This window comes from Lolium perenne, chromosome 4, assembly GCF_019359855.2.
Source record: "Lolium perenne isolate Kyuss_39 chromosome 4, Kyuss_2.0, whole genome shotgun sequence".
Classification (NCBI taxonomy): domain Eukaryota; kingdom Viridiplantae; phylum Streptophyta; class Magnoliopsida; order Poales; family Poaceae; genus Lolium; species Lolium perenne.
Window position 1 is genome coordinate 302,326,877 of NC_067247.2, and position 19,907 is coordinate 302,346,783.

At 44.9% G+C, this 19,907-nt stretch overlaps 2 protein-coding genes and 1 pseudogene across 4 annotated transcripts; all 3 read right to left on the minus strand.

Moving 5' to 3' along the window:
* Positions 1–3,946: 3,946 nt before the first annotated feature.
* On the minus strand, positions 3,947–12,253 carry LOC127295958 (organelle RRM domain-containing protein 6, chloroplastic). Of its 3 annotated transcripts, none has more exons than XM_051325989.2 (5): positions 12,118–12,253; positions 11,127–11,195; positions 10,869–10,975; positions 7,299–7,378; positions 3,947–3,997 (listed from the first exon to the last, which is right to left on the minus strand). In XM_051325989.2, the coding sequence occupies exons 1-4, from the start codon at positions 12,200–12,202 to the stop codon at positions 7,322–7,324; spliced, it is 318 nt and encodes a 105-aa protein (XP_051181949.1). In that variant the 5' UTR covers positions 12,203–12,253; the 3' UTR covers positions 3,947–3,997; positions 7,299–7,321. The 3 variants fall into 3 exon arrangements, with proteins under 3 accessions (XP_051181949.1, XP_051181948.1, XP_051181950.1); XM_051325988.1 differs by lacking the exon at positions 3,947–3,997 and adding an exon at positions 4,127–4,423; XM_051325990.1 differs by lacking the exons at positions 3,947–3,997; positions 7,299–7,378 and adding an exon at positions 4,127–4,423.
* On the minus strand, positions 4,440–7,316 carry LOC127295956 (histone H2A-like; annotated as a pseudogene).
* Positions 12,254–12,284: 31 nt separating the features above from the next.
* Positions 12,285–13,023, minus strand: LOC127295957 (histone H2B.1). The gene has a single exon (XM_051325987.2). It carries the CDS (start codon positions 12,939–12,941, stop codon positions 12,492–12,494), a length of 450 nt encoding a protein of 149 aa, XP_051181947.1. The 5' UTR covers positions 12,942–13,023; the 3' UTR covers positions 12,285–12,491.
* Between the last annotated feature and the right edge of the window lie 6,884 nt (positions 13,024–19,907).

The following is a 19,907-nucleotide window of genomic DNA, read 5'->3' on the forward strand; positions in this document are numbered from 1 at the left end:
ATTGGTTCGGTTGAACTGGATAGAGCCTATATTTCACAAATGTTATGAAAACATCTAAATTTTGATTCAATTTTTGTAGGAAGTTAGAGAAACTACAAAAGAGCCGGGCAAATTGAGAATTTGTGAGTTTATTCAACACAATTGCTAGACTTTTCCAACTTGCCCGGACAAGTTTAAATTGCTAGACTTTTCCAACTTTCTAAAACAGGAATGTTGAACATTCTTTTTTAGAGCAATCAAGGGGAGCACTGCCTTTTCATCTGGAAGTTCAAAAAACGAAGATATTCATATTGTGGGCATCTTTCGATATAGGTGAGACATGCAAATAACCGGAAATAAATAACCTAATCTTGCTAGGGTGAGGGGTATCATAGAGTTCCTCTAAGGAGGCCATTGCCACTTTGCTGTATGTAAAGGGCGTAAAGGCATCTCCAACCGTTGATGCAAACGGATCAAAAGCGTCAGGTTGGGTGTGCCGGTTTAAAAATAGTCCGCCTCCAGACCAGCGACCTGACGCAAAATGATCGGCTCATGCGGAGAGTCATTCGCGGTCCAAATTTAGACTGCAAATGCATCGGCGTGGACATAGCACAGACGCACCAAGCTTCCACATTCTTCAAACTCAGGCCCACCTAGCGGTGGGCGCGAGGGTTGAACCGCCTTCTTTTCTACGATGGACTTCGATGACACACTTTGACTTCACCACCTGTTGGGGTTCTATGTCGCCATTAAGGGAATGCGACTGGATACCCCAATTCGGAAATGCGACGGCCGCCTCTCATATGTCCTTTTAAAGTGTGGATCATCGGCAACGCTCCCCGCCATCGCCACATTACCACCCTCCCAGTCCAGCTGACAACTTCCACAAGGCACCATGGGAAAACAGGCGTTCCCACGGAGGAAGTCGAATAACGATAACGAGGCCGGGGGGATCCTCGGGGAAGTTGAAGAAGCCACACAATCGCGCGTCGACCCGCCACCCTATGGCCGTGGAGGAACCGCCAAAGCTGGAGAGGGATCTCTTCTTCAGCGAGGAAATCATGCATGACACAGAAAACTACCAAGGCTACCTCGTCTACGTACCCGAGGTTGCCAAGGAGGAGGGAACTCTCGACCGGCTCCCGGTTGATGCATGTAAAATTCATACATGAATTTTATATTTTTTAAAACAAATACCGTAGGCGAAGCCTCTACAATGTTTTTTCAATAAGAAGAACCCAAATCTACGTCCATGTGGACTTGAAGCTAGGTGGCTGGGGAAGCCTCTACCATGTTTTTAAAACTATGTAATTTATTGTCACATATTCCAACTTATTTGCATGTTATTAGTTGTTATAAACATGTTTTCCAATTGTTTTGGGGGATTTTGCTGTGATCCCTTTTATTTGGTTTATAATTCTGCATGATAGGAAACACATGTTTTGCGTATTTTTAATCTTTAGGGTTTGATACAGAGTCAAATTGGACTAGGATTTCAACGGTAGCCTTTTTTATCGAAGGAGAAGACTCTGAGGTTTTGGAGCAGCAGAGGGAGCCACGAAGGCTAGCCTAGGTGGCGCGGTCAGCACGTGGGACAGCGCCAGTTGGTCCAATTTGGGCCTCGAGCGTCCGCAACCGTCCGTCTTCATCTCAGGATCTCCGTCTTAACCTAAAAATGCCTATAAAATACCCCCAAGACGTTCTCGGAGGAGGATGCGGTAAAAACACAGAAACCACGAAACAGAGCCAGAACCAAACCTGTAAATATTTGGAGGGAACCCGCCAGTGTCAATCCATGGTTGCATCTCCAACCTCTCCAACATCATCATCAGCGCTTTCAAGATGAGAAGGGAGTAGTCCACCCCCAGACAATTGGTTTGTGGAATAGCTTGATCTATCTCTCGTGTGCTATGATTATATTAGATCCATGTGAGCTTCCCAACATGATCATGGGCATATTTATATAATTTCTACATGGTGGATCTTGATCTTATGAGATGATATGTGAGATTGCATTTGTTATTATGAGTTTGATGTATGAATAGATGAGCATTACTATCCTATTATTAATTATTTGTCTTGATAACACTTGTATGCAAGGGTGTGTGTGGAAAAATGTGTGCATTAGATGGAGTAACATGGTAGTGGTTATTGAAAATATCAGAAATCTGAGATCCGCTACACTTTTTACCTTTCTTTTTGTTACCTCACTAGGGAGAAAGTAGATGCATGTGTCACAGCCATCTAGTGACAACAATGGACGATTCCCGTTTGTTCGTGATGGCATAATTGATATCTACACATCATATCAAAGTTCGTAAAGCTATATACTCTTAGTTGCATAGATAGCTTGGAGTTTTTTTCTAGACCAGTATAAATAAGATGTGTTGCGTCGTCTTAATAATAGAACGTGATGATGCCCCCATATGAATGCTAATCAAACTCTATATAAATATTCAATCACATATAGTATGTTATTATGTAAGTTGTTTTATGTTTATAGTTACTTTATTTATAAAGTGGGCCTAGTGGTATTTCGAGGAGCCCACGAGAGTCCTTTGCCGTGACGCGCATTAACTTTTTCCTAGGATTCCTCCCTAGTTTCAGTTTGATTTGTTTGTTCCTAAACTCATCGTTATCCCTTGCACTAAAATTATTTAATTGGAAAGATCAATGTGACGAAGCCTATGCAGGCACAAACCATCTCCCTCTGGTTAACGCCCGCAGAACAGAAACCCATCCGATCCATGGTCCAGTCGACGAGAAAAAGAATGGACGGCGACGGAGTGGCAGTGCACGGCGGCGCGACGATGGCGGCGGTGCTGGGCAACGACAACCTCCTCCACCGCATCCTGGTCCGAATCGACTACCCGACCTCCCTCATCTGCGTCGCCCTGGTCTGCAAGCTGTGGCTCCGCCACGTCAGCGCCCCGGACTTCATCCGCGGGCGGCTCTACGTCGGCCACTACTCCCAACTCCTGCTGCGACAACTTCGCGGACGCTACGTGGTGGAGGAAGAAGAAGATGACGCCACGCAGCTTGGGAGCGTCGTCGGTGACAGGTGGGGCGTGTTGCACGAGGCCACCGTGTCCCGCTCTCACTGTTACTCGTGTTCGATCGGCAGCGCATGGTAGTTCAGTAGACGATGTTTGTCAGGAAATACTGTAGTTTACGATCTGGTGTACGAACTCGTTTTAATATGTTTGTTGGAGAGAAATCTCCGGCTAGGAGGTGTCGATCGTTGTGTTTTTCTAATGGTCGATCGTTGTGTGATCTGATGGTTGTTTGTGCTGGTTTGACTGACGGTTATCTAGACCTAATTTAGCTAGTAGGTAGTGTGGCCATATGTCTGCAAATTTAACCAAGCTTTGCATGGTTATATGCTCTGATTATTCTTGTGAACCCAAAATCAGCTATACATGGAACTGTAGGAACCCTGCCCTCTCATTTTCACTCAATGCGAGTTCGGCGAAAAAGGTTGCCCGGATTACTGGGGACAAGGTTACAAGGAGTCCCTGGATTGTCGATTGATCTTGGAAACTGATGTTCCCACTAGGATAGGACACTCTGGTCAGGGTGGGCTCAAATAATTATCCAACTATCATTAGCCTAGAGAAACAACATGGTATGGAATCAGCATGGTTCCATGACCGCACATTTGTGAAGCAAACTCCGAATAAATGGCTGGCTTGAGCTTGTGAGATCACAGAGCAGGTGAACCCACATCAGTTTTGGCTTTTGGAGACAGTTTTGAGTTGTCCGCCCAACTCTCAACTAAATTCAGACGAAACACAATGGCCAAATGCTACTGCTCAAACAGAAGTTCAGCTAGTCTGTTTGGCTATTTGGGTGCTAACCCATTATTACTAGAAAGCTCAAAATGGAGACGAATTTAATGCAGCCATACTTGCGTATGCAAAAAAGATTTCGATATTTCTAATGGTCCAGTGTCACTGGGCATAATTAATCCCCTCCCTGTTCTATGGACTGTGGACTGTCTCGAACTTCTGGAAGTCACCTGATCATCAAAGTTCACCAAATATTCAGATTTACATCAATACTTCAATTTGCTAACAAATGTCATCAGTTCAAGGTATGTCCTCGCCCAAATTAAAGCTGAGATATCAAGAGACAGGTGCTGGCCTGATTATTGTCAAAACAATATTGAATCATAACTAGTTCACATAACCCCCTTGCGAAATTCAAGTACAAAACAGTCAAATTCAGATACACACCTTCCCTCGGTAGTAATGAAATTGGTCATCAACATTCTAGCGAAACACATAAGACTGAAAACTCCCGTAACAAGATAAGAATAGGGCCATTGTTCAGTCTTAAGCCCAAGAAATACGATTTACTTCAGCAATTTTGCAGATATAAGCTTGACCTATCCAGTACTGTGCTCTTTTGCAATCTCCGCAAAAATTAGTCTGCCACGTATAATCTGACAAAAAAGGGGATTATTATTAATTAAGAAGGAAACGAGATGTAAAGACTACAAACACCAAATCAGGTAATAATGAGATCTGATGTAAGTTATAGCATCTAGCTTGGCCATTTAATTTCTCACATTGTAGTCATTTTAAGTAATGACTTTGAAATCCAAAAAAAAAATCATAATGAGATTATCCTAATGTAAAAACAGAAGCACCGCTTAATAATAAAAAAACGGGAGGATCCCACAAGGTTAGCAAATTACAAGACAAGGATCTGAAAAAAAAATGGAGGAATTCAGAAGCCTGGTAAAATATTTGACAGGAGAAATTCTTGAATATTTTCCCAATAAAATACGCTCATCAAAACTGCATGCAAAAGATAAATAAATAAAAAACAAGCAAAGCACATAAGTGTGTTGCAGCCTCCAGATGGCTCCCAGTCTTCTACACTGGGGACTAGGAAATTACCAGAGCAGGTTCTGACCAAGAACTGCACAAAAATCCTAAAAATCGTTGGATGGAGTTATAGCAGGAAACAGTAGAATCCAGTGTAAAGCAATATTTCATCTTTGATATGACTTCTGTGTTCTATGCAAATAGATATGGAGTGTATTTGCTACAACAAGTGTATAAACAGAAGAACATAGTTTTTTTTCCCTGAATTCTACGGTTATTAACTTCTCCAACAAAATAGTTGTACACTTGTACCTGGCTACCTGCAATGTGCAAACTACCTACACTACTTCTAAAGACTAAAGACTAAAGTCAGTTAGGCATGTACTCATGTAACAGTTGTCTTAACTCATGCTCGTTTTACCCTGCCACCTAGACTCTTTGCTGACATGGAAAAGAGAGGATTAAGATTTAAGAGAGAGAGAGAGAGAGAGAGAGAGAGAGAGAGAGAGAGAGAGAGTAGTTTTTCCTTCGTGATGGGATGATCTCTACACCGGCTGCAGTATAGTGGAAAAGACAGCCTTAAGTACTCCCTCCGTCCCACCAAAGATGTCTCCACTTTGTCTTAATTTGGATGTATCTATACACTAAATCGCGTCTAGATTACATCTAAATTTAGACAAAGTTAAGACAACTCTGTACACTAAATCGCGTCTAGATACATCTAAATTTAGACAAAGTTAAGACATCTTTTATGGGACAGAGGAAGTACTCCCTCCGTCCACAAAAGGATGTCTCAACTTTGTCTAGATTTGTATGTATCTACACCAATTTAGACAAAGTTGAGACATCACTTTGTGAACGGAGCGAATATTGTAGATCACACCTGAATATATCACCCATTTTATGAGATGTTTTTTGGTATGATTAAGTGATATTCTTTTGCACTGTAAACACCCTTGCCTCACAATTCTCCACCTAAATTGCCATGTCTAATGCAGTTCTTAATTAAGGGCCTAATGAAGTTCTTAATTAAGGTTCTAATGAATGGAGGGCAGTAAGATATGGTAACAAAATGGTTGAACGAAATTGCACCACCTAATATGTGAAATTGTCAATAATAAGGTGCAATAGCAATTAGTCAAAAAACAGATTAGCTCAAGCCAATCTACCAGAAAAGATGTTTTCACTAGACAGTAGGCCATACAGAAATACTGTGTAAACTAGAAAACTTTAGGTAAAAAAAAAAACTCTGACAGCACGATTCTTCATTTATCTGCAACTAGTTGCCAATAAGTAGATGCTTTTGTTTATTAAAAGAGTGTGTTAAATATGTGTACCATCAGTTTCAAGCTGTCTTCTTACTTCTTGAGCTAGTTTCAGTTCATAACAAATGTGTGTTACATATGGCTGCACTTTGTTCTCTGTCACATCATGTAACTTCAACACAGTTTCCTCTCAGAAATACCAACATTCACTGGCATGCCAAAGGGCACCACAGCAACCAGTGCTCAATTAATCCACCCAATCCTAGTCTTCGGGGACTTGGCTGCCTCCTTGGGTGACTTGGGCTCCTTGGCAGCCTTCTCCGCCGTCTTCTTGGGGAGCAGCACCGGGTTGATCTTGGGCAGCACGCCACCGTGCGCGATGGTGACGCCAGCCAGCAGCTTCCCAAGCTCCTCATCATTCCTGACAGCAAGGAGCAGGTGTCTCCGTGTCTGGGGATGATGCGTGACTTCTTGTTGTCTTTGGCGGCGTTCCCGGCAAGCTCCAGCACCTCGGTGGCGAGGTATTCAAGGACGGCTGCGAGGTAGACAGGGGCACCGGTGCCGAGATGTTGGGCGTACCGGCCCTTCTTGAGGTAGCGCCCGATGTGGCCAGCCGGGAACTGGAGCCCGGCCTTGACCGACCTTGTCACGGACTTCTTCCTGGGGCCACCGGCCTTGCGCCCTTCTTCCCCTTCACTCCGGCTCCGGTTCCTGAGACGTCCATTGCTAGAGATGGAGCTCCCAAAGGGCAAGAAGTGCTGGTGAGATTAGTGGACTGCAGAATGTGTTGGTGAGTAAAGAGGAGAGGAAGCTGAGTATTTAAACGGCGAGGAGGGAGTGGTGGCCGGGCCGTCGATCCGCGTGACTGGGAATTGATGGTTGGATCGGTGGGAGAATGGACGGCTGCGATGCCCACATACTCTGCCTCGGATCCAGCAAGAGGTAAGGATGGAGGCATGGAGCTAAACTAAACAGACCCATGAACATTAGTCAAGCTATTATGGAATATGATTCAGTGGAGCTTGTTTCGCTATGGAAACCAAGTCCCTATAACTGAACTCAAGTACACAATAGTCAAATTCAGCTACAATTTTTCCATCGGTAGCAATGAATTTACTAGTCATGGACACTCCAGGAAAAAAACATAATACTGCAAAACTACTGCAACAGGATAAGAATAGTCATTGTTCAGTTTTATGCCAAGGAACACGGTGTACTTCACCTATTGTGCAGACATAATCTGATCTATCCAGTACGGTGCTCCTTTGCGATCTCCGCGAAAATTAGTCTGCCACGTATAATCTGACAAAAGAGAGGATTAATTAAGAGGGATACAAGATGTAAACACTACAAAGACCAAATCAGGTAATAATGAGAGCTGACATAAGTTAGCATCTAGCTTGGGCACTGAATCTGACACATGGTAGCCATTTTTAGTGATAGTTTGAAATTTCAAAAAAAAAATCCAGAATGAGATTTAAATACCTTCAAACTATTTAGAAGCTACTTCCTGATGAAATACCTTCATCACAGATGCATGCAAAAGATAAATATAAAAACAAGAGCACATTTGTGTCCTGCAGCCTCCAGATAGCTCCCAGTCTTCGACAATGGAGACTGGGCAAATTACAAGCAGGTTCTGACCTAGAATCGCACACAAAAAAATCTAAAAACGTTGCATAGAGTTTTAGCAGGGGACGGTATAAACCAGTGTCTAGTACTACTTCATCTTTGACTATGACTTGTGTTCTATCGACATAGCAAGTCTGTAAACTCATGTTGTGGTTACATCTGGAGTGTATTTCCAACAATTAGTGTGCCATATTGCCATGCCAACTTCCGTTAAAAACTTTTGCAACAAAACAGTACCTGCAATGTCTTAAAAGTACCTATACTACTTCTACAGTCACTTGAGGCATGTAGTCATGTACAGTTGTCTTATGTCATCCTCCCGTTACCCTGCCATGACCTTGTGCTCGAATAGAAAAGAGAGGGTTAAGAGAAAGAGAATGTAGTTTTTCCTTGGTGAAGGGATGATCTCTACATCTGCTGCAATTTAGTGGAATGGATAGCATTAAGTATTATAGATGACATCTGATTATCTGGAAATATCTTTTTTGTACAAGACAGCTTGACTATATCACCCATTTTACAAGTTGATTTTGGTACCACTAAGTGATCTTCTCTTAAATTGAACACGATTATCTTTTGTCTCACATTTGTCAAGGTAAAGTGTTGTGTCTAATGCAGTTCTTAATTAAGAGCCTAATGAATGGAGGCCTGGAGGGCAGTAAGGCATGGTAACAAAACAGTTGAGTGAAACTGCACCACCTAATATGTGAAATTTTCAATAAAAAAGGTGAAATAGCAAGATCGAAAAACAGGTTAGTTCTCACTAGACAGCAGACCATAGAGAAGGAGGAATGGGCTTTAGAGATTATGAAACTTTCAATCAAGCTCTTCTTGCTAAGCAGGGGTGGAGGTTATTAACCAAGCCAAGTTCCCTGTGTGCTCGAGTTTTGAAGGCCAGGTACTTCAAGAACTGTGACTTCCGCCAGGCCCCTTGCCCTGGACGGGCATCGGCCACTTGGCGAGGTATAATACATGGCAGAGAGCTTTTGCGGGAGGGGCTGGTTTGGAGAATAGGAGACGGGACACAGGTCTCTGTCATGAAAGATAAGTGGATCCCACGGTCGGGAGCTCAACAACCGCTTGGACAGAAATTGGAAGGAAAAGCGGTGCAGGTTGCTGATCTGCTGTGCAACGATGGCAAGGAGTGGAATGATGAACTTCTTCGGGAAATTTTTTATGATGGTGATGTTTCTGACATAAAACAGGTACCCTTGGGCGGAGCCGGAACTGATGATTACTTAGCTTGGAACTACACAAAAAAGGGTCTTTTCACTGTTAGGTCGGCTTACCATCTGAAGATTACTCTGAAGAAATCTGCTACGGATCGAGCGGAAACGTCAAGCTCTTGCGCAACTCATAAGGCATGGCTGGACATTTGGGACACTGACGTTCCAAACAAGGTGAGAATCCATTTCTGGAGGCTTGCCAAAAATGGTCTGGCCGTAGGTAATGAGCTTCAGCGTCGGAATATCAAAGAAGGCGTGGTTTGTTGTGCATGTGGTCGAAGGGAGACGGTACTGCATCGGTTCTGGAAATGCCCACACTCTGTTTTTGCCTGGGAGAAGACCATGGAGGTTACGGGGGCATCCTTCTCATCTCCACCTGCTGAGTTCATTAATCAACATGATTTCCAAGGTTGGTTGATGGACTGGTTCAGCAAACTCAAACCAGATGAACGGGCACTGGCCTGTATGCTCCTGTATCAGCTGTGGCTGGCAAGGAATAACACCAGGGATGGGAGAATCATTGAGGATCCTGAGGCTATTGCCTATCGGGCAGTTGCACTTGTTGAGGAATGGTTGGAGATCCATGCCAAACCTCCTGCAGAAAAGTCTCAAGTGAGAGAGCGGTGGTCTCCTCCTGCTGAAACGTGGCTCAAGTTTAATACTGACGGATCTTTCTCTGCGCCGACGGGATGCGGTGGTGGTGGTGTCGTTGTGCACGACCATACTGGTCGCTTCATCGCTGGAGCGTGCCAATTTTTCCCTGCTGCTGTTGACCCGGAAGGAGCAGAAGCGTTGGCATGTAAACGAGCGCTGCAATTAGCAAAGGAGTTAGGCTGCCAGAGACTTGTGCTGGAGACGGACAATGCGAATGTTGCAGCGAAATTGAACGAGGAGACAAGGGATCTTTCAGCATTGGGGCCGATTATTGAAGAGGTCAAGACCATGCTTCGGGATATCATGTTCTACGAAGTGAAAGCTGTGCGACGCACGGGTAATTTAGTAGCTCATAAGCTAGCTAGGGAAGGCTGTATGAATAAATGTACTCAAACCTGGTTCAGTGAAGCGCCGGACTGTATCAAGTCGGCGTTGTCCGCTGATGTTGAATGAATGAATAACAGCCTTTTCCTCTCAAAAAAAAAAAGCAGACCATAGAGAAATTCCAACAGATACATTTGTATAACTAGAAAAGGCTTTAGTTAACAAAAGAGCCCTGACACTAGCACATTGCCTCAGAGCAGCATCAGATGCATTGAGGCTGACCTGCTGTCAAGATGTGCCATTGGCACGTGAGTTTTGTACAGGGAAGAGACAACCAATGAGATTCAGGGAATGAGTCGGCTACAGGACGACTTGAATTAGGAAGGATGAGTAGAGATAGCATTAGGAAATGTTAATTCAGAACAGTGGGGATTACGAAAGTATGGATTCCTGGTAAGAGCACAAATGCCCTGGGTGTCAAGTTAGGAGGTATTATATATGTGCCACTCATGTAAGTTATCCAATCAAGCAAGAACAATCGATCTAATCTCATTCTAGTAATTCTCTCTTCTCAACCTATGTCTACCCGATCGCTCGCAACCGTCTGGCATCTTCTGCAAGGTAGTTATCCCGTTGTGAATCAAGGCTCTCAACATAAGTAGATCATGGACAGGTTTTTTAGTCAAAAAGTGTGATCAAATCTATGTGTTGCGAGCCATCAGTTACAAAGTGTCTTATGACTTCTTGAGCTAGCTTCAGTTCATAATGGATGAGTATTGGTGGTAATGAATTATGGCTCCACATCGTTCTCTATCATTGGAACTTCAGCACAGTTTCCTCTCGGTAAATCATCAAAGACAAATAAACATCTCAGTATGTAGAATTTTCAATGTGTTAACATCAGCAAATGATGCATGAAGGTTAGAGGAAAGATGGTAAGTGAGCGGAGCACATACCCTTCCATCCATTGCCTTGACAGCTTTTTGTGCCTCCATTTCTGATTTATATTTCACAAAACCAAATCCTTTTGGCCTTCCAGTTTGATTGTCTCTCACTAACCGAGCTATAGTGAAGAGAAACACAGATCAACATTAGAGTTGAATATTTCAATGGAACCAACAGAAGAACTTCAAGTAGCAGTAGGGTACAATAACGAAGGCCTCCAATTTCCCCCTAGGGAAAAGCATCAGGCAAGTTCTAAATAGCGTAGGTACCTTCCTCAATGGCGCCAAATGGCGAGAAGATGTTTTTAAGTTCTTCCTCAGTTGTGTAAAATGATAGCCCTACAGAAAAAGATCCAAAATAACAAATAGATGTTATATGCTGTGCCTGATTTGCAGAATTAGAAAACAGCATACTGGTGCGGAAATCCATATCAGAAGAATCTGTAAGGCTTCAGTGCCTAAATGGTAGGACATCTACGGTAATGGTATACTCAAGAGGAAAACTGTAATGGTACAACTAGGAGTAGATTACAATCAAGAGGCAAAATGTAAACCGCTGCAACAATGTCACTGTCTTTTTTGTGTGCAAACCTCAAGTCCATGGCAATTATTCAGGTGGAGATCCCTCAAACAAAGCAATTTCTAGTACTAGAGATAAAACAACTATTGGTCGCAAGTATGCTGAGAACCTTATGTGGAACTTCATTGCTCTGATACTAGGAAGAAGACTAGAATCAGTATATGTGAAACTTCTTTGCTCTAATACAGTAATACTAGGAGGCATAGGAACTTATGTGGAATATGGCCAGTGGGGCAGCTTCGGCCTGGCATGGCTAGGCAACTGCCCAGGCTTTGCCTGAAATCCCTCACTGAAATAATGAGGATTAATCAACTGTATTTGTGGGCAAAACGTTGTGAGCCAGGAGCATTGGTACTCTGCCCAGGCTATGCTGTTCGGCTGGCTCCTGCCACTGAAGATGGCAAAGGACTAGCATCCTTGTCGCTGGCTTTGCTACAATCTTGAGGAATCCTATTCTAAAGCTCCTGATATCAGTAGCAGACTCGACATTCCCTGGCATGCTAAAGCTAATATTCACAGCGAAAGAGGAAAGCAGAAACGAAGGGCGCCACAGAAACATTCATCCACACAAACCGCTACAAATTTACTACAAGAGAAGCAGTTCTCGCAGATCGAAGCAGTTTACACTGAAAAAACTTCGGATTGCAGAAGGAGCGAAGAACTAGAGATAGATGTACTTACTGCTCACAAATATCTCGGTGCTGAAACCCCTGGCCCCCACGAGCCGAGAGGCCAAACCTATCGCCCTCCCTCCGCGCATCGCCATGAGCAGCAAACCCTAGATCCCCAAATAACGAAAGCAACAAAAAAAAAATGAAGCAGTACCGAGAAGATTAAAGCCACCGACAGAATACAACTCTACATTCATTACTTGAAGAAATCCAAGCCGTCCATTACAGGGTTGCACGATTTACAAAGCAGGCGAGCAGCCTACCTAAATATCGATGCGCATGAATGGAAACAACGGAACGGGCAACACAAACTACAGGTTACAGAACAACAGGACGACGACAGTGGAAGGAGCCTAGCAGAGACTACTACTACATCTTCCTAGCTTAGTTGCTGGTGAACTTGGTGACGGCCTTGGTGCCCTCGGAGACGGCGTGCTTGGCGAGCTCCCCGGGGAGGACGAGGCGGACGGAGGTCTGGATCTCCCTGGAGGTGATGGTGGGCTTCTTGTTGTAGCGGGCGAGCTTGGCCGCCTCGCCGGCCAGCTTCTCGAATATGTCGTTGATGAAGGAGTTCATGATGGACATGGCCTTGGAGGAGATGCCGATGTCGGGGTGCACCTGCTTGAGCACCTTGAAGATGTAGATCTTGTAGGTCTCCACCGACTTCTTGTTCTTCTTGCGCGCCTTCTTGTCGCCGCCCTCCTTGGAGGCGGACTTGGACGCCGGGAGCCGCTTCTCGGCCTTGGGCTTCTTCCCGGCGGGGGTCTTCTCCGCCTTCTCGACCTCGGCGGCGGGCTTCTTCTCCGCCGGCTTCTTCTCGGCCTTGGGAGCCATTGGCAGGGACTGGGGTTTGGTGTCGAGCTTGAAGGTGGGGGAATTGGGGGGAGTGGTTGCGGGGCAGGCAGAGACTTTTCTTGCTGTGGTTTGGAAGAGAAGGGAGGGGATTAATATAGGCGCGCGCGGTGGAAGGGGATTGGTCCGGAGGGGTGGGGCGCGGATCGGTGAGGTGGCGTCCGTGTAGGGCGTTGGATTCGGGGAGCGGGGAGTGCACGGTTGGGATGGGCCTGACCGAAATTTGCTCAGGACGCGGTGGGGATGGCGCGCGCGCGTCGTATTTTTGATTTTCTGTCATTTTCGCTAGAGCGTCTTCTTTATGGCGCGCCCGCCCACGGGTGTTCGTAGATCTTGTACTAAAGTATTTTGGAATTCAGAAACAGACACACTTTCAAACCAATGAGAAATTAACAGCTGTATAATACTAACAAGTAAGAAAGAGAAATGAGAAAAACTGCATGTTTTCATTTGCACCGACACATTTCTGGTCTCTTTTTTGCCGGCTCGAAGCTGAGTTCCAACGGCTCATCATTGATTCCAAACTTGAGTCAGTTTTCAAATCATTTAATGTTTGCCCAGCTAGTTTTTGGATAACATGAATGCACTCTCTTGTTTAAAACAACAATACTAACAAATAACACCAGGAAATCAAATAAAACAGATAAATTTGCAGAGTTGTCTTTTAGGTAAAGGCATCTCCAACGGAGCGACGGAAACGGACGCTCAGCGATCGTTTGCGTCTGTCGTGACCGAAAATACTTCTGGGCCCTGCTTCAGCGGGGCGACGTGAAGTGATTGGACCATCCGCGGCGACGCAAACCTGGCCCAAATATGCGCCAAGTTTGCGTCTCCGCAAACGTTGCGTGGTCGCGCGGAGCATCCTCCTTTTCTTACCCGGCCCCGCATGTCAGGGATAGCGAAATTGAGCGCTTCGATTTGCTTCTTTTTCCCCTTCTTTGCTGCCCTAGTACGATGCCACCACCCCAACCCCACCCGCTGTCGTCCTGCCGCACCGCCGCAGTACTCGCCGTCGGCTCGGTTCTCGCCGCACGGGATAGCAGGATCGTAGTCGGGGTAGGCTCTGGCGCGCACCTGTCGCCTGTTTTGGGGCCAAACTTTGTCGGTTGAGCCGCCCGGCCTCGCTGCCCACGACCTGTTTTGGGGTAGGTTTCTTACTCGTGTTTTCGGCGCTATTGTGCGCGGCCATTGATCTGCAGTTCGTACCCACGCAGATGGACATGTGGCAGATGTTGGACAAGTTCCGCGCGGAGGTCGTTGACTCCTCTTCCGACGAGGACTTCGATCAGTCGACGCAGACATTGGCTACTGATGCGGCCTCCATCCTCCACGAGTACAATTCAAACCAGGCGTCGGTGCACCAGGGCTCTGTCAAGGGCCGCTCAAAAAACTTGCCGTGCAACAGAGTGGAAGGGCACTGTAACACCCTGTTTTAATAAAACCTGATTAGGGTTTGATTGTGCATCATGGCATCCACATAATTTTCCTAAGAAAATTGCATCAATGAATTGATTTTGAAAAACCCTAATGTTGGTTTGAATCTTTCTCTGTTTGTATTCAAATGCTCAAAGTATTTCAAAATTTCCAAAGTCAACATACATAGCACTTTGTAAAATGTTTGACAAGCCAAGGTTATTTTGAAAGTTTCAGAAAATTTGAAGTTTCAAATCAATTCCAAAATGCAAAAGAATTTGGAAACAAAATAGAAAATAGATTTTGGAAAAAAAATAGAAGAAAAAAACCCTCGGGCCTCAGCCCATCACTTCTCCCACTCTCTTCTCCCTCGTGTAGCCCAACGCAACCCAACCTGCAGCCTAACCCAACTATCTCCCTCTCTTCCCTCTCTCTGCGTAGCCCACCAAGCAGCCCAAATAGGCCCAGACAACAACCAACCCAGCCCAGGAAAATCCTAGGGGGTTTTCTGCAAAAAATGACTTCTTCCCCGCGGCTCAAAGCAGCTCGCTCGGCCGCCTGATGCGCCTGACCGCGTTGCGATGCCCGTCACCGCTCGCCGGCGTCTACAAGTAGCCCGCGCCGCCATGGACGAACCCTAGACGCCCATTTCCCCCTCTCCCTCGATTTCTATGCGAAACCCTAACCCTACATGCTCACAGTAGGTCTGGTCATCATCGATTGCCTGTGTTCCAGGCCACCCCGATCTTCGGAGAGGCCACCTCTGGGATCGCCTCGTCCTCCTCCACCACCCTGCTGAAGGAATCGGCCCGGGATGCCCCCAATCGACGGGGACATCCCCGTCTTCCTCGTCACCGGCCGCCACCTCCATCGAAGTTCACCGGCGTCTCCGAGCTCCTTCGGCTGCGTCGTCGCCACCAACACAACCAGGGTGAGCCTACGAACCCGCTGGTACCCTCCGCCCTCTCGATCTCGCTCTATATCCCCCTCCTCGCCGTGCACCTGCCCCGGCCGTCGCCGCACGTCATTGGCGGCGATGCTCCGGCGACCAAATGGTCGCGGCGCCACCACCTGACGGCTCCCCGCGTTGCCCCGTGTCGAACGCGCTCACCGACGCGTCTAGGGGAGCGCTCCAGCGCCTCCTCTGCATGGTCACCGGCACGGTCCGCTGGAGTTGACCACCGGTGTTGACTGATGGCGTGTATTTCACACGTTCGTTGGGCAACCCCAAGAGGAAGGTATGATGCGCACAGCAGCAAGTTTTCCCTCAGAAAGAAACCAAGGTTTATCGAACCAGGAGGAGCCAAGAAGCACGTTGAAGGTTGATGGCGGCGGGATGTAGTGCGGCGCAACACCGGGGGATTCGGCGCCAACGTGGAACCTCGCACAACACAACCAAAGTACTTTGCCCCAACGAAACAGTGAGGTTGTCAATCTCACCGGCTTGCTGTAACAAAGGATTAACCGTATTGTGTGGAAGATGATTGTTTGCGAAAACGGTAGAACAGTATTGCGAGAGATTGTATTTCAGTAAAGAGAATTGGACCGGGGTCCACAGTTCACTAGAGGTGTCTCTCCCATAAGACGAACAGCATGTTGGGTGAACAAATTACAGTTGGGCAATTGACAAATAAAGAGAGCATGACCATGCACATACATATCATGATGAGAATAGTGAGATTTAATTGGGCATTACGACAAAGTACATAGACCGCCATCCAACTGCATCTATGCCTAAAAAGTCCACCTTCAGGTTATCATCCGAACCCCCTCCAGTATTAAGTTGCTAACAACAGACAATTGCATTAAGTATTGCGCGTAATGTAACTAGTGACTACATCCTTGAACATAGCACTAATATTTTATCCCTAGTGGCAACAAAGACATCCATAACCTTAGTGGTTCTTGTCACTCCTCCAGATTCACGAGAGGCATGAACCCACTATCGAGCATAAATACTCCCTCTTGGAGTTACTAGCATCAACTTGGCCAGAGCATCTACTAATAACGGAGAGCATGCAAGATCATAAACAACACATAAGCATAGCTTTGATAATCAACATAACAAGTATTCTCTATTCATCGGATCCCAACAAACGCAACATATAGAATTACAGATAGATGATCTTGATCATGTTAGGCAGCTCACAAGATCCGACAATGATAGCACAATGGGGAGAAGACAACCATCTAGCTACTGCTATGGACCCATAGTCCAGGGGTAGACTACTCACACATCACACCGGAGGCGACCATGGCGGCGTAGAGTCCTCCGGAGATGATTCCCCTCTCCGGCAGGTGCCGGAGGCGATCTCTGGATCCCCGAGATGGGATCGGCGGCGGCGGCGTCTGCGGAAGGTTTTCCGTATCGTGGTTCTCGATGCGGGGTTTTCGTCACGGAGACTTTTTATAGGCGAAAGGGCAGGTCAAGAGGCGGCACGGGGCCCCACACCACAGGGCCGCGCGGCCAAGGGGGCCGCGCCGCCCTATAGTGTGGCCCTCCGTGGCCCCTCTTCGTATCTCCTTCGGACTTCGGAAGCTTCGTGAGAAAATAGGCCCCCGGGCTTTGATTTCGTCCAATTCCGAGAATATTTCCTTACTAGGATTTACGAAACCAAAAACAGCGACAAAGAATCGGCACTTCGGCATCTTGTTAATAGGTTAGTTCCAGAAAATGCACGAATATGACATAAAGTGTGCATAAAACATGTAGATAACATCAATAATGTGGCATGGAACATAAGAAATTATCGATACGTCGGAGACGTATCAGCATCCCCAAGCTTAGTTCTCGTCGTCCCGAGCGGTAAAACGATAACACGAGATAATTTACGGAGTGACATGCCATCATAATCTTGATCATACAATTTGTAAAGCATATGTAGTGAATGCAGCGATCAAAACAATGTATATGACATGAGTAAACAAGTGAATCATAAAGCAAAGACTTTTCATGAATAGCACTTCAAGACAAGCATCAATAAGTCTTGCATAAGAGTTAACTCATAAAGCAATAATTCAAAGTAAAGGTATTGAAGCAACACAAAAGAAGATTAAGTTTCAGCGGTTGCTTTCAACTTGTAACATGTATATCTCATGGATATTGTCAACATAGAGTAATATAATAAGTGCAATAAGCAAGTATGTAGGAATCAATGCATAGTTCACACAAGTGTTTGCTTCTTGAGGTGGAGAGAAATAGGTGAACTGACTCAACATTGAAAGTAAAAGAATGGTCCTCCATAGAGGAAAAGCATCGATTGCTATATTTGTGCTAGAGCTTTGATTTTGAAAACATAAAGAAAGCATAAAAATAAAGTTTTGAGAGGTGTATGTTGTTGTCAACGAATGGTAGCGGGTACTCTAACCCCCTTGCCAGACAAACCTTCAAAGAGCGGCTCCCATTTTATTTTATTTTGGGTGGCACTCCTTCCAACCTTTCTTTCACAAACCATGGCTAACCGAATCCTCGGGTGCACGCCAACAATCTCATACCATGAAGGAGTGCCTTTTTATTTTAGTTTTATTATGATGACACTCCTCCCAACCTTTGCTTACACAAGCCATGGCTAACCGAATCCTTCGGGTGCCGTCCAACAATCACATACCATGGAGGAGTGTCTATTTTTGTTAATTAATTTGGGACTGGGAATCCCATTGCCAGCTCTTTTTGCAAAATTATTAGATAAGCGGATGAAGCCACTAGTCCATTGGTGAAAGTTGCCCAACAAGATTGAAAGATAAACACCACATACTTCCTCATGAGCTATAAAACATTGACACAAATCAGAGGTGATAAATTTTGAAATGTTTAAAGGTAGCACTCAAGCAATTTACTTTGGAATGGCGGAAAATACCATGTAGTATAGGTAGGTATGGTGGACACAAATGGCATAGTGGTTGGCTCAAGTATTTTGGATGCATGAGAAGTATTCCCTCTCGATACAAGGTTTAGGCTAGCAAGGCTTATTTGAAACAAACACAAGGATGAACCGGTGCAGCAAAACTCACATAAAAGACATATTGAAAACATTATAAGACTCTACACCGTCTTCCTTGTTGTTCAAACTCAATACTATAAATTATCTAGACCTTAGAGAAACCAAATATGCAAACCAAATTTTAGCATGCTCTATGTATTTCTTCATTAATGGGTGCAAAGCATATGATGCAAGAGCTTAATCATGAGCACAACAATTGCCAAGTATCACATTACCCAAGACATTTATAGCAATTACTACATGTATCATTTTCCAATTCCAACCATATAACAATTTAACGAAGGAGAAACTTCGCCATGAATACTATGAGTAGAAACCAAGGACATACTTGTCCATATGCTACAGCGGAGCGTGTCTCTCTCCCATAAAGTGAATGCTAGGATCCATTTTATTCAAACAAAATAAAAAACAAAAACAAACCGACGCTCCAAGAAAAAGCACATAAGATGTGATGGAATAAAAATATAGTTTCAGGGGAGGAACCTGATAATGTTGTCGATGAAGAAGGGGATGCCTTGGGCATCCCCAAGCTTAGACGCTTGAGTCTTCTTGATATATGCAGGGGTGAACCACCGGGTGCATCCCCAAGCTTAGAGCTTTCACTCTCCTTGATCATGTTGCATCATACTCCTCTCTTGATCCTTGAAAACTTCCTCCACACCAAACTCGAAACAACTCATTAGAGAGTTAGTGCACAATATAAATTGACATATTCAGAGGTGACACAATCATTCTTAACACTTCTGGACATTGCATAATGCTACTGGACATTAGTGGATCAAAGAAATTCATCCAACTTAGCGAAAGAGGCAATGCGAAATAAAAGGCAGAATCTGTCAAAACAGAACAGTTCGTATTGACGAATTCTAAAATGGCACCAGACTTGCTCAAATGAAAATGCTCAAATTGAATGAAAGTTGCGTACATATCTGAGGATCATGCACGTAAATTGGCTTAATTTTCTGAGTTACCTACAGGGAGGTGGACCCAGATTCGTGACAGCAAAGAAATCTGGAACTGTGCAGTAATCCAAATCTAGTACTTACTTTTCTATCAACGGCTTAACTTGGCACAACAAAACACAAAACTAAGATAAGGAGAGGTTGCTACAGTAGTAAACAACTTCCAAGACACAAAATAAAGACAAAGTACTGTAGGTAAAAACATGGGTTGTCTCCCATAAGCGCTTTTCTTTAACGCCTTTCAGCTAGGCGCAGAAAGTGTGTATCAAGTATTATCAAGAGATGAAGTGTCAACATCATAATTTGTTCTCATAATAGAATCAAAAGGTACCTTCATTCTCTTTCTAGGGAAGTGTTCCATACCTTTCTTGAGAGGAAATTGATATTTTATATTACCTTCCTTCATATCAATAATAGCACCAACAGTTCGAAGAAAAGGTCTTCCCAATATAATGGGGCAAGATGCATTGTATTCAATATCCAAGACAACAAAATCAACGGGAACCAGGTTATTGTTAATGGTAATGCGAACATTATCAACTTTACCCAAAGGTTTCTTTGTAGAATGATCA